Source organism: Pan troglodytes, chromosome 13 (genome assembly GCF_028858775.2).
Source record: "Pan troglodytes isolate AG18354 chromosome 13, NHGRI_mPanTro3-v2.0_pri, whole genome shotgun sequence".
In the NCBI taxonomy this organism is placed as follows: domain Eukaryota; kingdom Metazoa; phylum Chordata; class Mammalia; order Primates; family Hominidae; genus Pan; species Pan troglodytes.
In genome coordinates, this window is record NC_072411.2 from 76,519,627 (window position 1) to 76,531,228 (window position 11,602).

General features: G+C 42.0%; 1 protein-coding gene and 1 long non-coding RNA gene across 4 annotated transcripts in view; one reads left to right on the plus strand and one right to left on the minus strand.

Moving 5' to 3' along the window:
• GPR155 (G protein-coupled receptor 155) overlaps positions 1-7,679 on the minus strand; it is a 54,387-nt gene extending 46,708 nt beyond the window's left edge. For 2 of the 3 annotated variants that reach the window (XM_016950062.4, XM_016950065.3), the window contains exons 1-2: positions 7,411-7,679; positions 2,034-2,524 (exon numbers count right to left, since the gene is read on the minus strand). In XM_016950062.4, the coding sequence (XP_016805551.1) occupies positions 2,034-2,493 (460 nt within the window). In that variant the 5' untranslated portion in view covers positions 2,494-2,524; positions 7,411-7,679. Of the gene's footprint in view, positions 1-2,033; positions 2,525-3,546; positions 3,696-7,410 lie in introns of all 3 variants that reach the window. The other variant, XM_016950063.4, reaches the window with a different exon arrangement.
• Positions 7,680-7,942: 263 nt separating this feature from the next.
• Positions 7,943-10,505, plus strand: LOC107973834 (uncharacterized). Its single transcript, XR_001716323.4, has 3 exons — positions 7,943-8,177; positions 8,594-9,471; positions 9,565-10,505. It is a non-coding gene; the product is annotated as an uncharacterized LOC107973834 (long non-coding RNA).
• Positions 10,506-11,602: the final 1,097 nt, after the last annotated feature.

Genomic DNA, 11,602 nt, shown 5'->3' on the forward strand with positions numbered 1-11,602 from the left:
AGTTATATGACCTGGGATAAAATAATTAAATCTCTGTAAGCCAGTTTCCTTATTTGAAAATGAGGATAAAAATATCTGCCCTACCCAAATGAGATAAGTATATAAGAAAGTACTCTGTAAACTACATAGTTAGAAATGTTAGCTCTATTTCATTATCGGCTCACTAATCTATGGGAGCATGAAACTATATACTTCTAGTTTATGTCTAAAGATACATAATATTTGTCAGATATTTAACACTGTGGTGCCGAGTCAGTTCTAAGGTCCTTATACCATAAATACCTTGAGAAATTTACCTTATTAATTCTCCTGAGGAAATGGACAAACATGTTAACTCCTTGCTGTTTTCTTTCCAAAAGTCTTTATTTCCTTTTGAAATTCAATAACCTTAAAGGAACACCTATCTAGTTTCTGACTATTTATAGCTCAATTATCTATGAGCCCAGTTTTTCCTGTCTCTTAAACCTCCAGCTTTACTGACAGTTATTTAACTTCTTAGGTGTTTCTCTCTTTCTGGTAACAAGATAGAGGAAAGTCAAAAGTAGAGACAGAAGTGAAAAGTATAGTTAAATAGAATCTTTTTGGTACCAGCAGTGAAATAAGTTGGGGTTTGAGGGGAAAGGATAAAACTGCTAGATAAGAAACTTGAAAGTTAATTGTAGATTTCAATTGTATCCTTCAATAGGCTCGAGTCTCTGCTCAGAAGACATATCATCAGAGAGGCCTTCATTGACCACCCTACCTCAAATAGCACCTCCACATTCCTATCCTTCTACGTGACTTTATTTTTATGGCCCTTGTCACCACCTGACATGATTTTAATTTTATTATTCTCCCATTACAATATAAATTTAATATGTGCAATAACTTTGTTCACAGCTATAATCCCAACAGTCAGCACAGCCACTGGCACGAAACAGTTCCTTATGAGTGAGTGAATGAATGAATGAATGAATGAATATATCTGTAATATTCAAGTCCTCATACTTGATAGATGATCAAAGTATATATAACTTTAATTTAAAATATAAAAAAGTAATTTAAAATATACATTTTCTTGGTGACAGAGTGTTCTGAAATATAGAATGTTTCCTTTCAAGATATGTCAATATCCCAAACCGGTACGTTTACTGTTTCATTAGTAAAACATATACACATAGAAACATAAAATTAGGCTGCTGAAAGAGTCAGAAACATAAAAAAGGAAAAGTTAGAAAGGTAAAAAAGCTCTCACCATTTTTTTTCTTAAACAAGAAATTAACTGCAACTAAAATACATTAAAATTTTGAATAACAAGCTCAAAAACAATTTTTTTTTTAAATTTGAGACAGGGTCTCACTCTGTCACCCAGGCTGGAGTACAGTGGTATAATATTGACCCACTGCAACCTCTGCCTCCTGGGCTCAAGCAATCCTCCCGCCTCAGCCTCTTCGGTAGCTGGGACGACAGCCCTGTGCCACCACAGCTGACTAATTTTTTGTTGTTGTTATTTTTTTATACAGACGAGGTTTCACCCTGTTGCCCAGGCTGGTCTCGAACTCCTAGGCTCAAGTGATCTGCCCCCCTCGGCCTCCCAAAGTGCTGGAATTATAGGTGTGAGCCACATCTGGCCCCAGAACAATTTCTGATATAAAATAATACATATTCTAGATGGTAGGAAAAATAAATTCCTTTCAAAAACACTTAATAATAACTATTTTTATATAGACATAAATCTACTTTTTTAACATAATTTAAATCACAATTGGATCCTTTCTAAAAATTAAGCTTCTTTCATATGTGCTTACCGGGAAGAAAAAAATACAATTAGGACTGTTCACAGTGGTTATTTGAATATGACCATTTATTTTAGGTAGATGTTTAAAGGATCCTCAAACTCTGAAGTTTAGGAAAAACTATGATTCATCCTAAGACATATTTGAGAAAAAAATGAAAAACTTCTTAGATATGAGAGTAAGAATCTGTTACTAACAAATGCCTAAATAAATTAAAATTGAATTTTTTAAACACTTGAAAAATAAAAAATAACTTACCTATAGGGTATCCCAATGCGAAGTCATTACTTTGTGTAGCAAAAATAGGGAATAGTCCAGCTTTGCTAAATCGACTATCAGGACTGGCAACCAATAAGGTTAATACACATACAATAAAAAATACAGAAGCTTTGGCAATTAAGATACTATATAGGAAGGACCAGTCCACATTGGAAAAATTAAGTACAACCATGTTTTTGAATAATAAAGCTGGAAGTGCAAATCTGGAGACAAAATTTCCTAGTCCTTTGGCCTGGGTTGATGTTATGACATTGGCCCTTCCTGCTATGTAGCCACAAAGGACAATGCCAAAGCATTCCAGTAAGGCTGGAAAAAGCCTTGTAATTGACATTGAAGGTGGGTCATTAGTGGAATTAAATCCATGCGTTACTGCTGTAGGCAAAGTCTTGGTCATATTGACTGCAATGGTTAAGTTCTCTGCAGGTAAATTAGAATTCATTTTCTCTCACCCTCCAACTCCAACCAGATCTCTGGAAAGAAAGGAAGAAAGATTCAGTATGGCCATCAACAAGAATTCTAGTTGAAATAATACACTGGCAAACCTAGATTTATTTACTTATTAAATGGCCAAATAAATATACATACCCCTAGATTTATTTACTTATTCAATGGCCAAAGAAATATACATACCATCAGGGAAAATACAATGGAAAAAAAAGTGGGGGGCTGCTAACAATAATTGCTTCACTCTCAAAGGCAGGTCAGCTCAAAATATTTATGTTGCTAAGTTCTATATTCAGTATTAGACATGAGTAAAATAAGATCCGCAAATATTAGAGCTGCAGTGATGCCCTGTGGTTCTCTCCAGTGATTCTCTCCATCAGTTGAGCTCCGCCTGGTGGATAAGGGCATTGGGCACACATAGTCTCCGCTGAATGTCCCCATGCATCCAAATTCTCTGGAAATTTCAGAAGTTCTCAAGGCTACATTGAGGAGTCACCCAGGGACCAGAGTCCTTTCCAGCCCGTGGTCATATTTGAGTATAGGATGTGAAGAAGGGTATAGTAGAGAACTACTAATCAACTTTAAACCAATAACTTTCTTTCCTAAAGACAGGGTCTTGCTCTGTCTCCCAGGCTGGAGTGCAGTGGTGCAATCTCAGCTCAGTGCAACCTCTGTCTCCTGGGTTCAAGTGATTCGTGTGCCACCATGCCCGGCTAATTTTTGTATTTTTGTAGAGACATGTTGCTTAGGCTGGTTTTGAACTCCTGACCTCAGGTGATCTGCCTGCCTCAGCATCCCACAGTGCTGGGATTACAGGCATGAGCCACCGTGCCCGACCTGAACGAATTAACTTTAACTTTTCTGTGTCTCACCTTCTTCACCTGTAAAATGGCAATAATAGTAATACCTACTACACGGGAACTTGCGATTATTCCACTGAAGACTTTATAATCACATCTGGAACAGAGTAATTACTTAACGGAAGTTAAATATAACTTTTGGTAGAATATGAGAGAGAGAAAAAAATGACGACCTCCCACCAATATACCTTTAGCTCCTTCTATACCCGCCACACACACTGGCCCCAGGGACTCTGTGCCACAGGGACTTTGCACATTCAGTTCACTCAAGTGTCACGGAAGCAGGGACTATGCATGTTTTTGCTCAATGTTGTGTCCTTAACATCTAGGACAGTACCTGGCACGCACGAGACAGAAAAAAAATTTTTTTTAATGAATAACTGTAATAACTTATACTTAAATAAACCTTTTACCCTTTCATTGGATCAATGTTCCCTTTCAGGCACTATTTAGTTTACAGACAGAATTTTTTTGTTGTTTTCTGAATGATAAAGTATTATAAGTTTTCCACTACAGCAACAGAACCAAGAACACAAAATATGTCTAAAGGTGTTCATGAAATGTTAAAAAATACAAAATGTTTTGTAAAATGTTCTAAAGAGGTTCAGAAAATGCTAAAGCATGGAACAAATTCAAAACACGAATAGTACAATAATTATCAGACCCCCTCTTGCTGCCAGGAACACAATGAACATGAGGTCTGGATAACTCTAAAGCTAATCAGCTTTTATTACTATCTTGAAATTAAAATGACGACAATTGCCAATTTCTTTTTCTTTTTTTTTTCAGATGGAGTTTTGTTCTTGTTGCCCAGGCTGGAGTGCAATGGCGTGATTGCGGCTCACCTCAACCTCCGCCTCCCGGGTTCAAGAGATTCTCCTGCCTTAGCCTTCCCGAGTAGCTGGGATTACAGGCATGCACCACCACGCCCGGCTAATTTTGAATTTTTAGTAGAGACAGGGTTTCTCCATGTTGGTCAGGTTCGTCTCAAACTCCCAACCTCAGGTGATCTGCCCGCCTCGGCCTCCCAAAATTCTGGGATTATAGGTGTGAGCCACCATGCTCAGCCAACAATAGCCAATTTCTAAGTGATTATTCTGGGTTTACCATCTAAAGTAGACTGATATAAGGTAGAAAGTAAAAAGCTCATGCTTCCAGAAATTTACAATGCTCAGGTTAAGTCCTCAAACATCTATATCACATTAAAAAGACTTAGATGGCAGCCCAGAGATCACCAACAACTGATACCTGGCGTGGGTATAAGGGAATTTTCTCTGTGCTACCCTTGTATAAACTGAACCATTTGAAAATCTTATATTTAATCTGGATTAGGACAAGTATTTTTCTACTAGGATTAGATAGCAGTGGTCAATATAGTACATGAAACCTACACTACTCACATACTTGAAGTTTACCAAATAAGCATCAAATTATATCTTGGGAAAGCTACCAGTTGGTACAGATACACATACTTGAAGTAAGGAGCTGGTAAACAATTAAACAAAGGCGTTAAACATTTGGAGCCCTTAAGACAGTGTGTACTTGGAAAGGCAGTGCTAAAGAGGAAAGTGATAAATTAGTCCAGTCTTCTGTTCACTTTCAAAAGTGCCTAGAGTATTAATAACTCATTCTGCTTATAAGCCCTTACTTGTACCACAAGAGCATGTCAAGGCATTCCAATAATATTTTTTAACCAACAGTTTTAACTAAACTAGCAGAAGTTCAGTGGAGAGTCAAACAGATTCTGAGCTTTATGGTTTATCAACTCATAAGTTACTTAGCCTTTCTGAACCTTTGTTTCCTCAACTGTAAAATGAGAGTAAAAACCTCCCTATAGGGGTCAGTCATAGCAGCTCACGCCTGTAATCCCAGCATTTTGGGAGGCCCAGGCAGGTGGACTGTGTGAGCCCAGGAGTTTCAGACCAGCCTGGCCAACATGGCAAAACCTTAGTCTCTACAAAAAATTAGCTGAGCTTAGTCATGCGTGCCTGTTGTTCCAGCTACCTGGGAGGCTGAGGTGGGAGGATCACCTGAGCCTAGGAGGTCTCTGCAGTGAGCCATGATCACACCACTGCACTCCAGCCTGAGTAAGACCCTGTCTCAAACAAAGACCTCCTTAGAGGGATATTGTGTGGATAGAATATTTTATATACAGCTTCACAGAGTAGGCCTTCAAAAAATGGCAGCAATTGCTATTAGGAACTGTTGTCTTACTACTAATAATGATAAAAAAGTAAACATGTTAGTTCTTCAAACATAACTGATAAAAGATCCACCAACTAAAAAAAGAGGGATGGGATGCGTCATAAATTTATCAGTTTTTGTTTTATACCAAACAATTAAGATAAGTTGAATTTAATTTGGTTTGATAGTAAATGGTTAACAGTGAAGGCAGAGCTCTTCATTTTTCTCAGGGTGATGGTCAAATAGTCGTAGCAATGTCCAAGATTAACTTGCAATTCGTTGAAAAATTAAAAAAAAAAAAAAAAAAGGGGGCCGGGCGCAGTGGCTCACGCCTGTAATCCCAGCACTTTGGGAGGTCGAGGCGGGCGGATCACCTGAGGTCGGGAGTTGGAGACCAGCCTGGCCAGCATGGTGAAACCCTGTCTCTACTAAAAGGACAAAAATTAGCCGGGCTTGGTGGCAGATGCCTGTAATCCCAGCTACTCGGGAAGCTGAGGCAGGAGAATCTCTTGCACCCGGGAGGCAGAGGTTGCAGTGAGCCGAGATCCTGCCATTGCTCTCCAGCCTGAGCAACAGAGCAAGACTCCGTCTCAAGAAAAAAAAAAAAAAAAAGCAATCTGCCCCTCCCCATGAGGTTTCTTTTAACGTTTTTCAGTATTATAAAAGAAATACCTGCTGAGGTAAAGTCAAAATAATCAAAATGACTTTAAAAGTTTCATTTCATCCTAATCTTTTTTAAACGGGAAGATAATATGCTTTCTAAAGCATATTTTAAAATGAACAGGAACCACAGCAAGGGAAGTTTTAAAAAAAAAATTACATCCAGCCTTTTTATCTATAAAAACAAAGCTTGTTACAGAACAAACACGTTCACAGTAAAAGACCACTCGCTGAGGCACGAACTGAAGAAATGCTACTGTACTTACAAACCGCTTCTAGCCACATCATATTTGGCTTAGATCACATAAACGAACCACTGATACTGTAAATAACTGCTATTAAGTGAAAATGCGGGGGGAAGGCGAGGGTTGACTAACTTCATAGAGAAAGCTTTAAACTCTCAGGCTATTTCTCAAACATTCAACATCCTTTATCCCGTGGGATAAGTGTAATACAGTGTGGTACTATTAAAGCACTCTTCAACATTAGTAGTCGCACCATTCACCCACTCCTACCTACTTGCAGGGCGCCAAATGTCCTCCCTAGAGACCCAGGGTAGGGAGCGCTGAGCACTGCCTCCTTGCCTCGTCTGCAGGGACAGACTGTGGCCCTCCAAGATAAGGGGCGCAGAGAGTTCCTAACCGAATAGGCTGCTCGGAGAGCAGCTGCCAGCCAACGCCTGGGAAGGCAGCTGTGGAAGTGGAAAGGCAGCCACGGGTCTTTGCCTGGCGTAAGAAAAACGTGGTCGCTAGTCTTCCCAGGGCACGGGAGTCACAACGTCATGGTAACTAACATACCCCAAAAACGGGTAAGGGAGAAAATTTGGCGCAGTGCTCCAGATGCCTGGGCAGAAGCCTTCGGAAGGGCCAGATACTGAGGGTACCCTCGGGATAAAGGGAAGAGTCTAAGAAAGACAGGGTGGACGCCCGTGCAGTGAGGAGCTTCCCAAACTAGGGATGGCAGTTCTGTCTCCCGAGGGGACGAGACACCCCTTCCCCCGCGCGAGCCTTCCCGGGTGATCTCACACGTTCCACAGGCAGGCGCTGCGGGGCAGAGACAGCAGGTCCAGACAACGGGACGCGGGGCCAGGGCGCAGAGGGTCGGCGGCTGCCCACGTGCCCAGGCCTGAGGGGCAGAGGCGGGGGTACCCCGTGCCCGCAAGGGAGAACCAGGACCCAGCAGGTCCGCGCTCCAGGGGCCCATCTCACCTGCTTCGTCTGCAACCTTGGAGTGGCGAGGAGAAGGGAGCTGGTGCTCGCAGGGTGCCAAGCAGGGAGAAGACCACCGTCATCTCCCGCCCCCAGCCCTCTTCGCCGAGCGCAGCCGGGTGCCAGCTGCAGCAGCTTAGGCACGTTCCGATAAAGTGAGGTGGGGTAAGCCGCTGCGGCCCTGTCAGCTCAGCCCCGGGCCGGCCGCGAGGCCCCGCCCCCGCCCCGCCTTCAGGCCCCGCTCCCTCCCAGTCCCGCCTTCAGACCCCGCCCCCAGCCCCGAACTTCCAGCAAGACGGGCCGCTTCCCGCCCTCGAGCCCCGCCCATTTCCACGAGCCTTGAGCCCAGAGTCCCCGTCCCGCCCTCAGGCCCCACCCACAGCCTCGGGCCTCCGAGCCACACGTTCCCCAACCCCGCCTTCAGTCCCCGCCCCCTCCTCCAGCCTCGGAGCCCCAGTGTACCCGGCCCCGCCCTGCCGGCTGGGAGCCGCCCTGCCGGCTGGGAGCCTCCCAGCCGCGATCCTCCGGGGCGGGACTTCCGGCCTCCCTGCTCCCACAAAATGGTAGCCGCCGTGGGGGATGTCCAGTTTTTTTTTCCTCTTCCCAAGTACAGACGCAGAGCGGGCTTGTCTTTCCGCTTAACCTCAACCTCGTGTGATCTGCCAGTTTCGCTCCCGGTTAGCCCAGGACTTTTTATAGCATAGAATTTTAAAGCAAGGGCTTAGAATCAGACCTGGGTCAAAATCCTGCCTTCCACCTTCACCAAGGTAGTGTGACCTTGACGTTCCTACATAAGAGATTAAAATGTAAACCCTTAGCCCTGGGCTTGTTTTAGAATCTGGGCCCCGTCCATGACTGCTTCTATTCTATTGCGGTACGGGGGTGGGGTGGGGGTGGGGAACTACATGCATGTCCACTCAGTATACTGAAACTGGTTACATTGATGGAAAACTTCCAAAGCTTCTTGAAATAAAGGTATTGCAACTATCCTCACAGGGTTTATAAGAATTCTGGACAAAAATATAATTAAGCATTAATCAGGCTACACTTTGACCCACTTCCTTGTAACCCAAAAGTCGGGTAGAGCTAGATAGTACATTTGTATCCCCATTGTCCCTATAGATAGGCTTTCTGATGTTAAGAGTTGTAAGGCGTTTTAAGAATTGCTTAAGATGTTTTTCAGACCCCAAATTCCAGCGAAACAGCTGATGCCAGCCAGCTTGAAGACCCCTGCCACAGAAGAAGGGAATCAGCATGAGAATACAGCTTCATCTCCCTGTCCCATGACTTCGCCCTGTACTCTTCAGCCAATTAATGATCTCCACACTTGGGACCACTCCAAAACCCTTAAGAACCTGAGCCTCAAAGTCCTCCTGGAGACGAATTTGAGGTTTCCTACTATCTGTGTTTGGTGGCCCTATGATTAAACCTCTTTCTCTTCTGCAACCTGGTGTCCCAGTGTATTAACTTGCCATGGGCATCAGACAACAAACCTATATATAGTATCCCAAATATGGTGCTCCACTTTGAAACCTGAAGAAATCCTGCAATTGAGTTAGCCTTTTGAAATAAAAATTATTTCAAATTTAAAAATATTTATATATGTTCCCACTTAAGATATCCACAAACATTTGTATACAACCTTTTATCTTGCTTTGCTTCTTAAACATTTCTGTATGGCAATTTCCGTGTCTTCCTATCATCTCGGCCATCTTAGTGCAAAGATACAAAATTGTGTGGCTTATTAAGAAAAATTACAGTAAGCTAAGAGTAGGTTAAAGGATCTGAAACTTAGCAGGAAAAAATGAGCAGAAATTAAAGCTATAAAAGGCATGGATCCTGCTCCAGTTCTCTTTGCATCTCCTTTGTTCTCTGTCTTCCTCACTTTTAACTGCCTTCTTTGTTTCCCTTGAACCTGACTACTTAAAAAAAAAATTGAATATCTAAATTATCTCAAGGCTAAAAGGATTTTTGTTTAGGACGTATGAAGATTAATTCAATTAAATAAATACTTATTGAGCATTGACTATCAGGGGAATACTGGAAGACAGGCCTGCAGAGGTAAGTTACGGTCAACCTGTAGGAGGTTTCTTGGGTTAGTTTGAACCTTATCCTTTGGCCACAGTAAAACATGTAACTTTTCTTTCCCCACAGGAACATGTCAGAATGATCACACTATTTGTGGGTGTATAATCTGGAAGCTGTACCATGATTAGTTGAAAGAGAGACTGAAGGCAAGAAAAACAGTGTGGTGACTTGGAGAAGAACCAAGACATAAGGAAATGAAGACCTACTCTTGGGTGATGACAGTAAAAAGAATGGAATAGGCCTGAGAGACAGGAAAAGGGAGAACTGATGAGACTCAGTTACTGATAGGGCTAAAGAGGAGGAAGGACAGGGCGAGGTGGCTCACGCCTGTAATCCCAGCACTTTGGGAGGCAAGGCAGCACTTTTGAGCCCAGTAATTCAAGACCAGCCTGAGCAACATGACAAAACCCCATCTCTACAAAAAATACAAAAATTAGGCCGGGCGCAGTGGCCCAGGCCTGTAATCCCAGCACTTTGGGAGGCCGAACCGGGTGGATCACCTGAGGTCAGGAGTTCAAGACCAGCCTGGCCAACATGGTGAAACCCCATCTCTACTAAAAATACAAAAATTAGCCGGGCGTGGTGGTGTGCACCTGTAATCCCAGCTACTTGGGAGGCTGAGACAAGAGAATCGCTTGAACCCGGGAGGCAGAAGTTGCAGTGAGCTGAGATTGTGCCATTGCACTCCAGCCTGGTGACAGAGCAAAACTTGGTCTTTAAAAAAAAAAAAAAAATTAGTGGGGTGTGGTGGCACACACCTGTGGTTCCAGCAACCCAGGCAGCTGAGATGAGAAGATTGCTTGAGCCCAGGAGGCGAAGGCTGCAGTGAGCCGAGATCGCACCACTGCACTCCACTCAGAGCAACAGAGTGAGACCCCGTCTGAAAACGACCAAAAAAAAAAAAAAAAAAAAAAAAAGAGAGAGAAGGAAGGATTTAACAAGCTTATGTATTTCCTCATCCATTAAAATAAAGAAATTGAGCTAGAGAGCTTCTAGTATCCTGTCCAGCCATAAAATTTCGTTGTTTTCTATTATTCTGTTACCTGAAAATGAAAGGAAGAACTATTTCAGTGGGAGAAGCAGTTTCAAGGAGAAAATAATGAATGTGGTTTTAGACCTCAAATCTAAAACCTTGAGAAATTTTCTAGTTCAGTTTTCTCTCTTGAAGTTATCATCCTCTCCATCTGAGACTCTAGGAGATTAAGCAGTTGGTCTAAGAACACTCAACTAGTCCATGACAGAGAATGAGAATAAAAGCCCCCCCTGTCCTGTAAACAAACTTCTCATAAAGGCATCAGCACATGTATGTAGAGATTTCCGGTAGACTCCTAGGGAGAAAACAGAAAAGAGAAAGAGCAGAAATAAAGACATGGTTTGAGAAGACATCCGTACAGAATTGATGAAGTTTCTTGTGGAAACCTCATTGGTGAGGTTTCCTTCCACAGAGCAGCTTGTGGAAGGAAACTCTAAGAACAAAATGTATACAAAGATGAAAGACTTCATTAAAAAGTAACCCTCAGAGAAGTAGTTACCAATGAACGCCACGAGAAACTAATTTAATTCCACTGCCATATGTGCTAATCATTCTGTGAGATGCTGACTTATTCTATACTATTAACTGGAAAAAAATGAAGAAAAGCTAAAAGTAATGCAGAATAATGGAGGGAAAACTGTAAATTAATCATAACTTTCATTTACAAATAAGTGGGACCTATAAACTTCAAGCACACTGATATCCCGATTTCCCTCAAGTCCCGCTGATCAAAATTGACAGGAGAAACAAACCAAATGGTTTGATACAATGACAAAGGTCATGTAGGATATATGTTGAGGCAATATGATGTACATGTGGGTTCCTAGTGAATTTTATTTTTTCCAAAATGAAGTACTTCTAATGTTTCTTTCTATGAAACTAATAAATAACAATGATAACATATTCAGATAATACAGAAAGGAATGAAGAAAGTGAAAATCATACCTATGGATAACTTCTTTAATATTATACCATATATGTATCATTTTATGCAAATATAGATTAAGAAAAATAGGATTATACATATGATTTTCATACACATGATTTTAGTCACTTCTCATTTAATAATAC